Below are 14361 nucleotides of genomic sequence, written 5' to 3'. Positions count from 1 at the left end.
AGAATAAGATTGAGAAATTCATTTTGTGAAAATACTATGAAGTACTTTTAATTAATGAATGAAGTTATGTAATGAATGCCTATAAAATTCAATTGGTTATATAAATATTTTATTATTTAAAGAGTTTGGATTCCTTAAATGTTTGAGTGTTGAGTAAGAAAAAAAATACAATTTAGCAATTAAAATATTAAATGCATTTTTTATGTTTTTTATCTGATTCTCTCTTAAAAATGGTACTTGAGTGAATTTATTAATAATTGATACTTGAGTGGATTTATTAATAATTGATTTGAAAAAAGAAAGGAAATTTATTGCTTACATTTATGAAATCAAAGATATGCATGCTTTTCTATTATCCTTTGTCTTATATTATGTGTTAAAAATCTTCAAACTTTGTCAACTTTAGGCATATTGAAAGCCATGAGTAGCATTCCAAATACAGACGATGGTCAGAAAATAGTCAAGCGCATTCGGTATGATCGCGAAACAGTCAAGCATAGTCAATCATTAGTATCCCAAGAAGAAGCTGATAATGGAGACAACACCGAAGAAGGAGGAAACATCGAAGAAGGAAGAGGAGATGGTAGTTTAAAAAAAGGTCCTGATAACAGAGACACCAAAGAAGGAGGAAGAGATGGTAATCTAACGAAAGGTCCATGGACATTGGCAGAAGATGCAATTTTGGTAGAATACGTTCAAAAGTATGGAGAGGGAAATTGGAGTGCAGTCCAGAAAATTTTTGGACTTGCTCGGTGTGGAAAAAGTTGTCGTCTGCGATGGAATAATCATTTGAGACCAGATCTGAGAAAATGTGCATTTACTGCAGAAGAAGAAAACTCAATTGTTGAGCTCCACTCTATATTGGGAAATAAATGGGCTCAAATCGCTCAAAAGGTTTGTAATAACTTAACTTTTCTATTTTTGTTTTATGTTAGATTTGATTTTGTTTTATATTGTTTCGTATGAAGAAGTTCTATAAATAAATAAGCTATCAGTTATAAAAAAATAGGTCATTCTTTGCCCTAAGTTTCATATAAAATCTTTTATAGGATTGTCAATTATGATTGTGTTAAGGAAACATGTTTAACATAAATATTTAGTCAAAAACATTGTTGATTTCTAGTTTTGGTTCAGTTGCCTGGACGTACAGACAATGAGATAAAGAACTATTGGCACACAAGAAGTAAGAGATTGAAAAAAGTTGGCTTACCAATCTATCCTGAAGAAGTAGAGCAAAGGGCGAAAAAGATAAATCAAGAACATGTCGACTTAATAGCCAACCAACACTGTGACGATGATTCACAAACAACAAACTTAAATATACTTGACGAGATATTTGAAAGTTACATACGCCATCCAGGTCCAATTCTTCTACCACCATCTGTTGATATACATGGAAGTGACTTGGTTGATCGGAGTATAGACTTCAATAGTAATAATGTTGTTGTTCCACAAATTGATCAGCGTAAAAATTACTCTATGGTGTCTCCTCCATGTGATCCATGCACCAGTAATCAGCTTCATGATAATTACATTATGTTGTTTCCTCCATGTGATTCATGCACCAACAATCAATTTCATGGTCTTTCATGTGATCTATGCACCAACAATCAGTTTCATGACAATTACTTTATGTTGTCTCCTCCATGTGATCCATGCACCAGCAATCAGTTTCATGGTCCTCCATGTGATCCATGCATCAGCAACCAGTGTCACGGTCCTCCATCTGATGCATGCACTAGCAATCAGTTTCATGATAATTACTTTATGTTGTCTCCTCCATGTGATTCATGCACCAACAATAAGTTTCATGGTCCTCCATGTGATCCATGCACCATCAATCAGTTTCATGAATATGATAATTACTCTATGTTGTCTCCTCTATGTGATTCATGCACCAACAATCAGTTTCATGGTCCTCCATGTGATCCATGCACCAACAATCAGTTTCACGGTCCTCCATGTGATCCATGCACCAACAATCAATTTCATGAATATAATAACCTTACTATAGATAGTCATGCCACATTAAATGACAATATCTCTTCTTCTGAACCCATATATGATGAGTCTACTACATATGAGCTCCCTTCATTCCAATGTTTGCATACTCAAAAATGTAATTTGAACACACCTGTGTCTCGAATTCCTCCACACGAGTCTATCGACACAGTGATTCAAATACCTCCAATTGAAGAACCTAAGAAGTCAATTATAGTTTATTCGGATAACGATGGTTTGCTCAATGCAAGAGCATTCCAAAATGGCTCAAATGTCCAAGATGGAATAGAACAAACGGCCCATGACGCAACATTCAAAGGCTCAAATGTACAAGAGGGAATAGAACAAACGGCGCATGATGAAGCACTCAAGATTTCAACTTATAATAGCATTTGTGCAGAATGGGATAAACTAGATGAACTAAAGTACAACCCATTCAATGAGTCTTTTGCAACATTTCAGTGTTCTGACCACAACAATCATCATACTAGCATCTGGCCAATCGATGAGATCCAGTCACTTGAAACCACTCAGAGTTAGCATTTTATCTTATACTATTTAGTTGTGATTATGGATTATGTCTTTTTATTTATTTATTTATTTATTATTTTTGATAAATTTTGTATTAATTAGTTTCTCTTTTTGACAGATCATCGTAGTAATAATTCACATATCACAAACGATTCTTCCATATTGAATCAAATAGATTTGGGACACCTAGATGCTTTGCCTGACTTCAATCAGCCGAATAATATCGATTATTCATCAGATCATAATGGTATTAATCAAAATGCATTTATGGCTAGAACAAATAATTTTTCCATGATTGGATATTTGAATCAAACAGATTTGACATGTTCAGATGTTTTGCCTGACTCCAATATAATACCGAGGAAAAATGAATAATATAGAGTATCATCCATCAGATCATCATGGTATTAATCAAACTAAATTTAATCATTTCACATATAATGTTTCCATGAACGAAAATTTGAATAATACTCAGTATATTTGATCAATATGTTGTTCTAAAAGACGTTTTTAAGTGCACTTCTTAGTAGAGAATATTATGAGTTAACACTTGTAAGTGTTTGATCAACTTATTATATATTGGTTAGCAAGTGTTTGACCAACTTATTATTGATTAACACTTGGTAGTGTTTGATATTTCAATACCTTGATTATTGTGAAATTATTGAATGGATTCTATCTCACGATGTTGTTTATTACCTTATATGACTTGGAAAGAATGATATTTGAAATTGTTTATGGTTAGAAACATCTTGAAAAAGAGTATATGATTTTAATGATTTTATAGGACTTCTAGTAAGGGCAAAAAATAATAAAATTTAAGGGTCTATGTTTTTCCTATAAAAATATTAATTTAATTAAATAGCATTTTTCTTAAAAAAGTCACTAAAATACCCCACATTGAAAAATATATATCAAAATCCCTTACTTTTTTTTTTTTTTCCTTTAGAAGGTTGCATCATTGGTGTAGTAAGAGGTCGCATCTCAAGGATGCGACCATGTACACATTCTTCAAAAAAAAATTATTCATTTTAACATTTAAATTAATAAATTAAAAATAATAAAAATATTAAAAAAATAAAATTTTATTAATAAAATACATTAAATTGAAGAAAAAAATATATGTCAAAATAAATAATTTGTTATATTATTTTAATAACTTTCTCCTATTTTGTAGATAAATTTATATTATTTTAATAACTCTCTCTTATTTTGCAGATAAATTAGTAACTTAATTCTATTTTGTCAAACAAAATACATCAACAAGAACATTTATTAATATAATTTACTTTTTATATTATTATTATTATTATTATTATTATTTATTAGATTCGGAGAAAAAATAAGAGAATTGTTAACAAAATAAAATTAAGTTGATCAAATAATACATCACGTTATTTGTTTTGGTAGATATATTCAACTGCATTAATTTTGACGTATTCTTTTCTTTAAGTTAATGTATTTTGTTTGACGTTATTAATATAATTTATTATTATTTTTAATTATAATTATTTATTTATTTATTTATTAAATACAGAAAAAAATAGAAAGAAGTTATTAACAAAATAGAATTAAAGAAAAAAATAAACACTTTAATATATATTTTTCAACATGAAATATTTTGATAATTTAAAAAAATATATTTAAATAAATTATCCTAAAGTTGACTCGTCTTGACTTTATAAGGAATTTTTAAACGGATTTTCGAGGTTATAAATATTTGAAATTTATTTTTGATTTTGTCAAATGCTGTTTGCGTACGTACGTCGTTTTGTAAAATTTGTTGGTTACCGTAATTTTGCTATGGAGCTAAATTGGTAATAAATCTACTATTAATATAAAAAAAAGTATTTATTAAAAATATAAATTTATCTTTATTTAATTTTTTGTTACATCATTATTCAAGGATAAACAAATAAATATAAGAGAGAGAGAGAGAAAAAAAACTATTAAAAAATATATAATTTTTTTACAAAAGAAATATAACTACCTTAAAAAAGTATATATAATTACGTTTTTTAACTATTGTCAAATCTACAATCAAAATAATAAAGAAAGAAATAACTATAAAAAAAATGTAACGATATGTTTTTATTTTATAAAAAAATAACTACAGAACACAAATATTGTTCTCTTGATTTTTAACCATTGTCAAATCTACTAATATAAGACAAGAAACAACTATCAATATAAGAAGAAAAAAAACAACTATCAAAATATAAAGTTATTCTCATTTAATTTTTTGTCGCATCAATATTTGAGAGTAAATAAATATATTAAAAAAATAAAGAAATAAATAACTACAAAAATAAAAATTATAACTACATTTTTTTTACAAAAGACATATAACTAAGAAATAATAATAATAATAATAATAATAATAATAATAATTATTATTATTATTATTATTACTATTATTATTATATATGTAAATTAAAATAACTCAACTATATATTTTTCTAAATTATACATTCTTTTTTATCTTTTAGCTATCAATAAAAGATACGAGATCACCAACAAAAAATCAATATTAAAAAAATTGAAATTGCTCTCTTCAATATTAAGCATCGGAAAAAGTACAAAAAAAAAATATATATAGAAAAAATATTTATTATTGATAAAAATTAAAAACACACCAAATAAATTTGTATAATTGATGCATAAAAAAATGATGGAAAAAATATTTATCTATAATAAATATAAAAGTTATAGGACAGATATTTCACAGTGATAAATAAAATAACATAGGATAAATATTTGTTATTAATAAATTTTAATAAACACTTGACAAATCTCAGTAATTGATATATATTAAAAAAAAATATGAGACAAATATTCGTCAATAATAAATATATAAAATAAAATCACCCAATCATATATATTTTTTCCCCTCTATGCATTACTTTTTTATCTTCCAACTATCAATATAAAATATGAGAACCCTAGCAAAAAAATTAATATTAAAAAAAATCAAAATTCCTCTCTTCAATTTAAAGCATAGGAAAAAATACAAAAAAAAGTTATATAAAAGAAATATTTATCATTGATAAATGTTAGAAACACACTGAATAAATATTTATAATTGATGCATAAAAAAGAGACAAATATTTGTCTATGATAAATAAATAAACGTAGGACAAATATTTGACTAAATAAAAAACATGGGACAAATATTTGTTATTAATAAATTTTAATAAAATACTTAACAAATCTCTATCATTATTAAATATTAAACAAAACATGGGACAAACATTTGTCAATGATAAAAAATTACGGGACAATTTTAAGCATATAAATAAAATAAAAAAATATGAGACAAATATTTATCATTAATAAATAAAAATGAGACTTTTTATTTGATGTCTTAATGAAACACATATAAAACTAGTAGTTACAATTATGTTTTTTAATGTTAAAACTAAATTCTTTTGGCAAAGCACTTATACCGATATTGGATGAAATTCATAATAATTTGGATAAATTGAAGTGATTGAATGCAATGTTATGAATGCTGAATCACATAAACTAGTTGTTTGTTCAAATTTTGGTATGTTACGTTGTTATAATACCATTTAACAACACTTTGTACTAAATTGTATATTACAAAACAATAATAATTTGTTCAAATTCTATTATACTATATCGCTATTGTGTTCCTTAGTTGCTACTACCTCTAGTCTTAATTATAATAATTTTTTTGGAGGTTTCATTTATAAGAAAAAGTTATGACTTGTAAGATGTATTTACTGTTTAAATGATATTTTTATCCTTATTTAATGTTTGTTCTTAAAATATTAATAAATATATTTAATGTCTCACATTTTTATATGAGAGATATATTTGTAAAAATATTCAAAAAGTGATAATAATAATAATAATAATAATAATAATAAATAAATAAATAAATTCATTTGTATCAATATGAAACTGAAACTGATTGAAGTATTTGAAATATTGATTGAACATAATCAAATGTATCGAAGTTATAAGTGTTGGACACAAGACAAAGACAAGTCTTTAATAAGTGTTGGTACTACTTATGAACATGCTTTTGTGTGTGTGTGTTTGTGTTTGTTTCCACTTTGGTTTGACGAGTAAAGAATTGTTTCGTGTTCACTTTCAATATATTCTTAATATTGTGTCCATTTGTGAAATAAAGATTGCCGGCATGCATGAACTGAAATGATACTTTGTACAGTGAATGAAATTTGAACGTAAGATATATATTGCTTTCTGTTTTAGGTCGTTGGCAATTTTTGGTCTTGAGCTAGGACTAAGATATTAGTAATTGGCACCATAAGTGCTTAAAAAAATAAACTAGTGTGTAACCCGTTACGGGATAAATTACAAAAATGATTTTTTAAATGATTTAGTATGACAAAAAAATCATATATTAAAAATTCGTGTAATAAAATTGAATGAAATGAAAATAATAATTTAAATTTTATAAGCCAAAATCACGATTTCAATTTTATGCATGACAAATAAGTAACTAACTACTACAAAAAAGTTTCACCTATATATTTATAAATTGTTGAAAAATTAATAGTACACAATATTTGTAGTGTTGACACATATATTTCTTTCATTATCACAATAAGAATTTTAATAATTTATTTGATTGTACCTTTGAAATAGCCACCTAAAAATTACTATGATTAAATGCAGGTCCTTACAAATACAAATCAACTTAAAAAATAAATTGATATTGCATTTTATTTACGGTCGTTGTAAAATACAATGACAATAAAAATTGTGTGAAACTTAAATAAAAAGTTTAGCTTAGATGGAATCAAATTCATTCTCAATATACTAATCTTATTGCCAATATTTTTTAAGTAATGATAATAGCTCCAATAATATTTTTACAAAGTTCATTTATAAACAACCTTATTTTATTGCTGAATCTATTGAAATTAACGAAGTAATATAATCAACCTTAACAATAAGAGTAGTAAGGTATAATTTTATTTATATACAAAAAAGAACTAAACTTAAAAAGATTTTTTTACTAAATAAAAATTAAATTGAAAAGTATAATTTAATATGATAAGATATAAAATGATTTTTTAGTTGCCATAGAAATTTATATTAGGTTGTCATGGTATCTCGTTAAACTAAGAAAGAAGACTAAAGTGGGGAAAGGGTTGTTTAAAAGGATCTGAATATTATGATGTTGGGATTGTAGGGTGGTTTTATGAGAATCCTTTGTTTTCTGTAATCTGAAAACAAAGAAATGAATTGATTTCTTACACTACTCATCAGGGATGTTAATAATATAATAATTTTACATGCTAATAATATAATGTTCTTGACATACCTTTTACACTCCTCATCAGAGATGTTGACTATTTATTTAAAAGTTTAAAATAATCTCATAGTTACATTTACACATTTTAAATAATTGGAACTCATATTCTTGCATAGTAATATTGATGCAACTATAATTGAGTTGTACTTACGAAATACATTTTTTATTTTTTTTTTTAATTCCTCAACGCATGTATTTAGTATGCTTGATAGTTGATTGTAACTGTACAACAAATTATTTTTATTCATATTCAACTTTTTCTTATATTAAAAGGCAATTAAATTTAAGAAACCTAACCTCCGACTAAATGAGGTCCAATACAAAATATATAAATGGTTTATTTTACATATAAACGACAAATCATGATATCCAATTCTAGTTAACTTTACACAAGTGACAAAGTATAATAGTTTTGTTTTAAAACCCTAAATCTTAAACAAAGTATAATAAGTATAACCACTCAAACAACTTGCTCATATATCTCCCAAATAGCAAAGATTCAAACTCTAATTTTTCATTTTTGTAGTCATTGTTTTCAAAACCCTAATAAATATAGGTTAGATCTTTCCGCATAATTTATTTCTCATCTCTTAAAAAAAGATACTCAAATATTCTTAAATTAAGTTTAAGAAAAAAGTTATATAAATATTTTTTTAATATTTTAGAACATGTTTTATTTATTAAGTAAAGTATGTTTATAAACAATAGTACTATGCATACGAACAATGACATGTGTATCTGTCCATTTTTAATAAATGACATATATAATTGACAAATTTTAAATTGATGTTTTTGAATGAAACTTTATCAATAAAATTAAGATAAATTATTTTGGAGAATCCAAACTCAAAATATTTGATTAAAACAATATTTCTTCAGACTTCACCCACCTTTTAGAAAATGGATTAGGAGAGACTTTTTCCCTTGAAAATCACAAAGTACCTCTTCCAAAATATAATATTCATTTTTTTTTTCAATATCAATTTTCTTCTTTCCATTTGAAACAAACGTGTTAACATGTTAACTAGACTCGGAGAAAATCGTCCGTTGAATCAATCGTCCAATTGTTTCTACTACGAGTGCTTAACTTTTAGCTGGTAAACTGAAAAATAAAACTTTTATATTCTTTTTATTTTTATTTTTAAAAAGTGATAATTGTAATTCTCGCTTGTTTTTTCTTTTCTGAAATAAAATAAAATGCTTTCGAAACAAACAGGTTTCTGGATGAAGTTTCTTTCTCAATGAACGAATGAAGATAGTTTTTGAATTGTTGATTTTTGGTGAATCGGTGTTGTGAGACTGAAACTCTTTCACTTTCAAAATAGATTCAGATTCAATTCATTCGTTTCTCTAATGGATGCTATCAGAAAACAAGCCTCGAAGCTTCGAGAACAAGTCGCTCGTCAACAACAGGTTCGTACACAAAACCTATCTCCAAATTCTTCACCAGATCTTTCCATTTCTTCTTCGTTTTACGCTTTTCTTTTCATTTGATACGATTCGTCGCTATTTTCGTCTAACTGACCTGTTATTGAACTGGTTTTCAATTTTCCATTTCCGTAATTATTATAATAATTTAGTTTCGGTTATGTAACATTGGGATTGTTGTTCTTGTGAATATGAAACCAAATAGTATTGGATCTAATTGAATTTCACACTTACATTGCGGAATTCAATAAATAAATGCTATAGATTGAAGTTGAATTTTAAGCTTGTAGTATATCTTATGTTGCTTATGCTTTTAACTCGGTAGCTGATTTTGAAATCACTGAGCGATGTGTAATTGCGTTGCTTTATATGTATTTATTTTGCTTTTTGTTTCTTAGTTGTTGGTTTTTTCGTTTTGATTGTTTTGTTTATCAAGGTGTTGATGAAAATCCTGAATTATTGCTATTCTAGGCTGTTCTGAAACAGTTTGGAGCTGGCGGTTATGGAGGTTCAGATAACATGGTTACCGATGAGAGAGAGCTTCACCTACACCAGAGACTTGAAAAACTTTATATATCAACACGTGCGGGGAAGGTTAGTTTTTTCTTTGATGGTGATCCTTTACTTACATTTGTATTTGATCCCAAGTTATTCGTTCTCTCTGAAGGCTGATAGTGGCAACTTTTGTGTTTTCAGCATTATCAAAGGGACGTTGTTCGTGGAGTTGAAGGTTATATTGTTACGGGGTCCAAGCAAGTTGAAATAGGTAATTCATGTTGGTTAATGAAGCTTCTATAAAGTTTTATTGTAATTATTAGTTTGCGTAAAATATTGTTAACGAGATTATATATTTCTCATTGAATAGGAACAAAGTTGTCGGAAGATAGTAGGAAATATGGGTCGGAAAATACGTGTACCAGTGGGGGTACATTGTGCAGGGCTGCTCTAAGTTATGCACGAGCCCGTGCCCAAATGGAGAAGGAGCGAGGAAACTTACTAAAAGCTCTTGGTACACAGGTTAATTGTGTGTGTGTGTGTGTGTTTGTGGCTTGTTATGTATGAGTTCATCATGCAGCTACCTGTAATTGTAAGATTATGATGTTCGAATCTGACCTGCAGAAGTAATGGATATTTTTCTCTCATAACCTAACTGTTTTACTGAATATATAAATGGGATTTACAGCATGTTTGGAAAGCTTGGTTTGGCCTAAAGCATGTCTCTATTTGTAATGGTGAACTCGGATTGTTTATTAACCAATGTGTGATTGCCATCTCAACCTAATAACTCTGATTGAAATTGTGCTCCGTGCTGAATAGGTTGCAGAACCCTTAAGGGCAATGGTGGTTGGAGCTCCATTGGAGGATGCTCGGCATCTTGCTCAACGTTACGATAGAATGCGACAAGAAGCAGAAGCTCAGGTATTATGGGGTTTATCTTTCATTTGACTTTTCAAAACGTGTTGCTTCCATTTAAACTTCTTATCCACTTTTTGCATTCTTTGTCTTCTCCGGCATTTCAGTACCTGTTTTTATTAATGATTGTATTTACCTATCTTATGTTGACTTGTAATTACTCTGTCTTTTGAACCTAGACAGGCTATTGAAGTTTCTAAACGCCAGGCAAAAGTAAGAGAAATGCCAGGCAATTCTGAGAATGCTATGAAATTAGAAGCAGCAGAAGCAAAGCTGCAAGACCTGAAGACAAACATGACCATATTGGGGAAGGAAGCAGCTGCAGCTTTGGCTGCTGTTGAAGCACAGCAACAGAGGTTAACCCTTCAACGTCTTATAACTATGGTATTTCAGTTTCTCCTTACGGTTCTGCCATTCTTCAGTTTAATGAAATTTTGGATTAGAGTTATAAGAAATCATAACTTATAATTATTACCACAATTTACTCTGCTAATGAAGGTTGAAGCGGAGCGTGCCTATCACCAAGTAGTCCTACAAATTCTTGATCAACTTGAGGGGGAGGTAAGCACTCTTATCATTTTGCTGTTCTATTTGTTTTAGAGAAGTCAAATATGCCAATCGATATAACAGTAATTTTCTTATGTTATAAATGTATGATTTATGTGCTACATGTATATATAATGATAGATGATATCAGAACGACAACGAATTGAAGCCCCTCCTACTCGTAATGTGGATAATGACATGCCGCCACCCCCACCATATGAAGAAGTGAATGGTGTTTATGCTTCGCAGACACATAATGGATCAGCAGATATCATGAGTTACTTCTTAGGAGAGGTTATAAAGAAACCTTTTCTTATAAACAGGGTCACACAGATATTAAAATTGTAAAACAAGTGACTGCTTTATCTTTTGTAACTTTTATTTACACTTCTTGCAGGTTTTATTCCCATACTCTGCTGTGTCTGAAGTGGAGCTGAATCTATCAGTTGGTGATTATATTGTCATTCGAAAGGTTTGTAGCTTACTGAATCTGAGTAAAACTATAGTTTTCTTCTTTGAACAAAAAATGGATTATCTCCCTCTCTTTTGGGTTATTGGTGTATATTTTCAACCATCATTTCACTTATGGTAACAAATTAATATAAGTTTCAAAACTGATGCTGGAAAACCTAAGTAAAATGCATTTATTCCATTATATCTTATGTTAAGACATGCTTAAGCTTAAGACAGTATGATACTCCCTCCATCTCACAATGAATATCGTTTAATGTTTTTAAACACATATTAAAAAATGCAATAATTAGAAGAAAGAGATATGTCATTTTACCAAACTATCCATCTTAATTATTGGTGGATTTTTCATAATTATCAATGCAAAGTATAATAATGCTTTGCAAGTTCTGTATATAATAGTATTCATTGAAGTGTAGTATATGAAAAAAATAATTAAAGATGCATTGAAAATTGTGAATGACATTCATTTTGAGACAATTTTTTTTATTCAAGTGACACTCATTGGGAGACCAAGGGAGCAACTTAATATGAAGTCAATACATGATTACATTTTCATCAATTTGTTTCATCTGTATATGATGTGGCTAGTGTGTTCCAATTCAAGTAGTTGTGGTTCACGTGCTAGTAGCTTAGCATCCTTTTTTAAAATTGGTCAGATTTTCCTGTGGCCCCAATATGCTGTTGCGTTTTTAACAGGTGACAAACAATGGATGGGCCGAGGGCGAATGCAAAGGGAAAGCAGGCTGGTTTCCTTTTAGTTACATTGAAAGAAGGGACCGCGTTCTTGCGAGCAAGGTAGCTGAAGTGTTTTAAACTTTTTTCCTGTCGGGTTGGTTTTGGTAACCGAAAGATTTTGTATGTGTGCATGTTTTGGCTTTGTAAATCAAAAATTGATTTGTGTTATAAATGCCAACTTTATCCTTGTGATTATTATTTTTATCTATTGTTATTTTATTGGACTCAACTTATTTCCTTCATAGTTTGTTATGCGATTTCAGCCTACTTTGATTGCAAGTTTGCAACTTCATTGATCAAAGCATGTGCTAGAGGTATATAGAAAGGTGAATGAAAACTTGAACATTGAAGAGATGAAAATATGAGTAATGCAATGGGCAAACGCTCTCAAACTCGCTTTTAACCACACGTCGGAATAAAGTGTCACGTTATCCTTTTTTTTTTAACTATTCACATGCTAACTGGGTTCAGTAACTCAGTACCCATTCAAACTACCTTCATAGAAAATCCTTCTTCATCAATCTCCACCATCTTCCATTTTTTTTCCGACTTTATACTCAATTGTTTCTTCTTTCAACATCTATTACGGAGTATATTTGTCCCTCTCATTTTTAACATCTTTGTTCGTCTACTTTAACTTGTGAGTATCAACATTGTCTTACACTTTTTAAAAATTGCAACTTCTAACAAACTTTTTAACTGCGACAAGCACCGGTTAGACGACCAAAGACCGGATTTAAGTGCTTTGTGAGCTTTTCGATTTCCATTGTTATGTTTTGTGTTTGTTCAGTTCAACGATAGACCTCATCTGCCATCTTTGCAAGTCGTTTTTGGACATTTGTTCTCACTATCTTAAATCACAATTTCTATACCATTGAAATGAGATTTCAAAAGCAAGTCATCCAAGGAGAGCAAGGCTTACGAGTGATGGCAAGGTAAGGTAGTGATTTACCAATACGATGGACAACGGACGGCTTGGAATGCTAAGCATGTGAAGCTAAATGGTGGACGTGGTTGGTTTGACAGAGAAGATGTGGGTAATATGCAAACCAGTTGTGTCGTTTGCTAATTATACGATTTAATGAAATGAGTGATGTGACAGTCCAATGAACATCTTTGAATCCAAGCATTTAAAGGTAGGAATCATTATAAAAGATAGAGATGACAATGGGTAGAGATCCGGTAGGGTACTATAGTACCTGTCTCTATATCCGCAATATAAAAAAATATTTATACTCGTGTTTGTACTCTTTTGGGTATCAACTTTAATATTGGTACTCTTACCCTTTTGATACCTAAGTGTCCGTACCCATTACCTACACTTTAACTAAAATTCATCGATAAATAAATGATATTGTTGTGATTAAATTTAAAAATTATTCAAATATCTTAAATTCAATCATAAAGTATTTTAAACGAAAATATTTTTTAACTAAAACATTTCAAATAAACACTAATTACAATACACATTCAAATAGTCATAATAATACTTTATGAAGTTGCAAGTCCTACGACAATATTATTCGAGATCTGTAAAAACAATTGATATGAAGTTGACTTTATAATTATAAAGTCACGATTAATAAGATATAATTTTTAGTTATAAAGTCACAATTATTTAACTATTCATCATAATCAAATTCTTAAAAAGTTTGCAAAAGTTTATCTTCGATTATAAATATTGTAGTGGTCCAATAATATTAATAGATGTTAAAACATAAAAGAAAACAATTAATTAAACTAAACGCTAATATAATAAATAAATAAATAATATAATTATATTAGTGCGGGTGCAGAGCAAGGGTGGATATTTTAGTACCCGTACCCGCACTCATACCCGCTTAATTTTGCGGGTAATTACTCGTCCTTTTGTCCGTATTTATTATGCAAGTTTTTACCCTACTCATTGTAGATTTTTTTTG

The 14361-nt window shown here is 28.7% G+C and overlaps 1 protein-coding gene across 1 annotated transcript; it reads left to right on the top strand.

The window, feature by feature from the left end:
- The first annotated feature begins 9004 nt into the window (after positions 1–9004).
- Positions 9005–12668, top strand: LOC101495269 (SH3 domain-containing protein 2-like). The gene is made up of 10 exons (XM_004507446.4): positions 9005–9256; positions 9743–9865; positions 9968–10037; positions 10137–10288; positions 10589–10690; positions 10868–11068; positions 11183–11245; positions 11372–11524; positions 11628–11702; positions 12401–12668. The coding sequence occupies exons 1-10, from the start codon at positions 9197–9199 to the stop codon at positions 12515–12517; spliced, it is 1116 nt and encodes a 371-aa protein (XP_004507503.1). The 5' UTR covers positions 9005–9196; the 3' UTR covers positions 12518–12668.
- Positions 12669–14361: the final 1693 nt, after the last annotated feature.

The sequence above is a fragment of the Cicer arietinum genome, chromosome 6 (genome assembly GCF_000331145.2).
Source record: "Cicer arietinum cultivar CDC Frontier isolate Library 1 chromosome 6, Cicar.CDCFrontier_v2.0, whole genome shotgun sequence".
Classification (NCBI taxonomy): Eukaryota; Viridiplantae; Streptophyta; class Magnoliopsida; order Fabales; family Fabaceae; genus Cicer; species Cicer arietinum.
The sequence above is the reverse complement of the archived record's forward strand: the minus strand, read 5'-3'. Positions and strand labels throughout refer to the sequence as shown.

Excerpts from the sequence above, each read along its gene's own strand:
- LOC101495269 (XM_004507446.4), top strand. The coding sequence starts at position 9,197 with ATGGATGCTATCAGAAAACAAGCCTCGAAGCTTCGAGAACAAGTCGCT. Across the intron at positions 9,866-9,967 it reads TATCAACACGTGCGGGGAAG|CATTATCAAAGGGACGTTGT; the intron begins GTTAGTTTTTTC and ends TTGTGTTTTCAG. Across the intron at positions 11,525-11,627 it reads TGAGTTACTTCTTAGGAGAG|GTTTTATTCCCATACTCTGC; the intron begins GTTATAAAGAAA and ends CACTTCTTGCAG.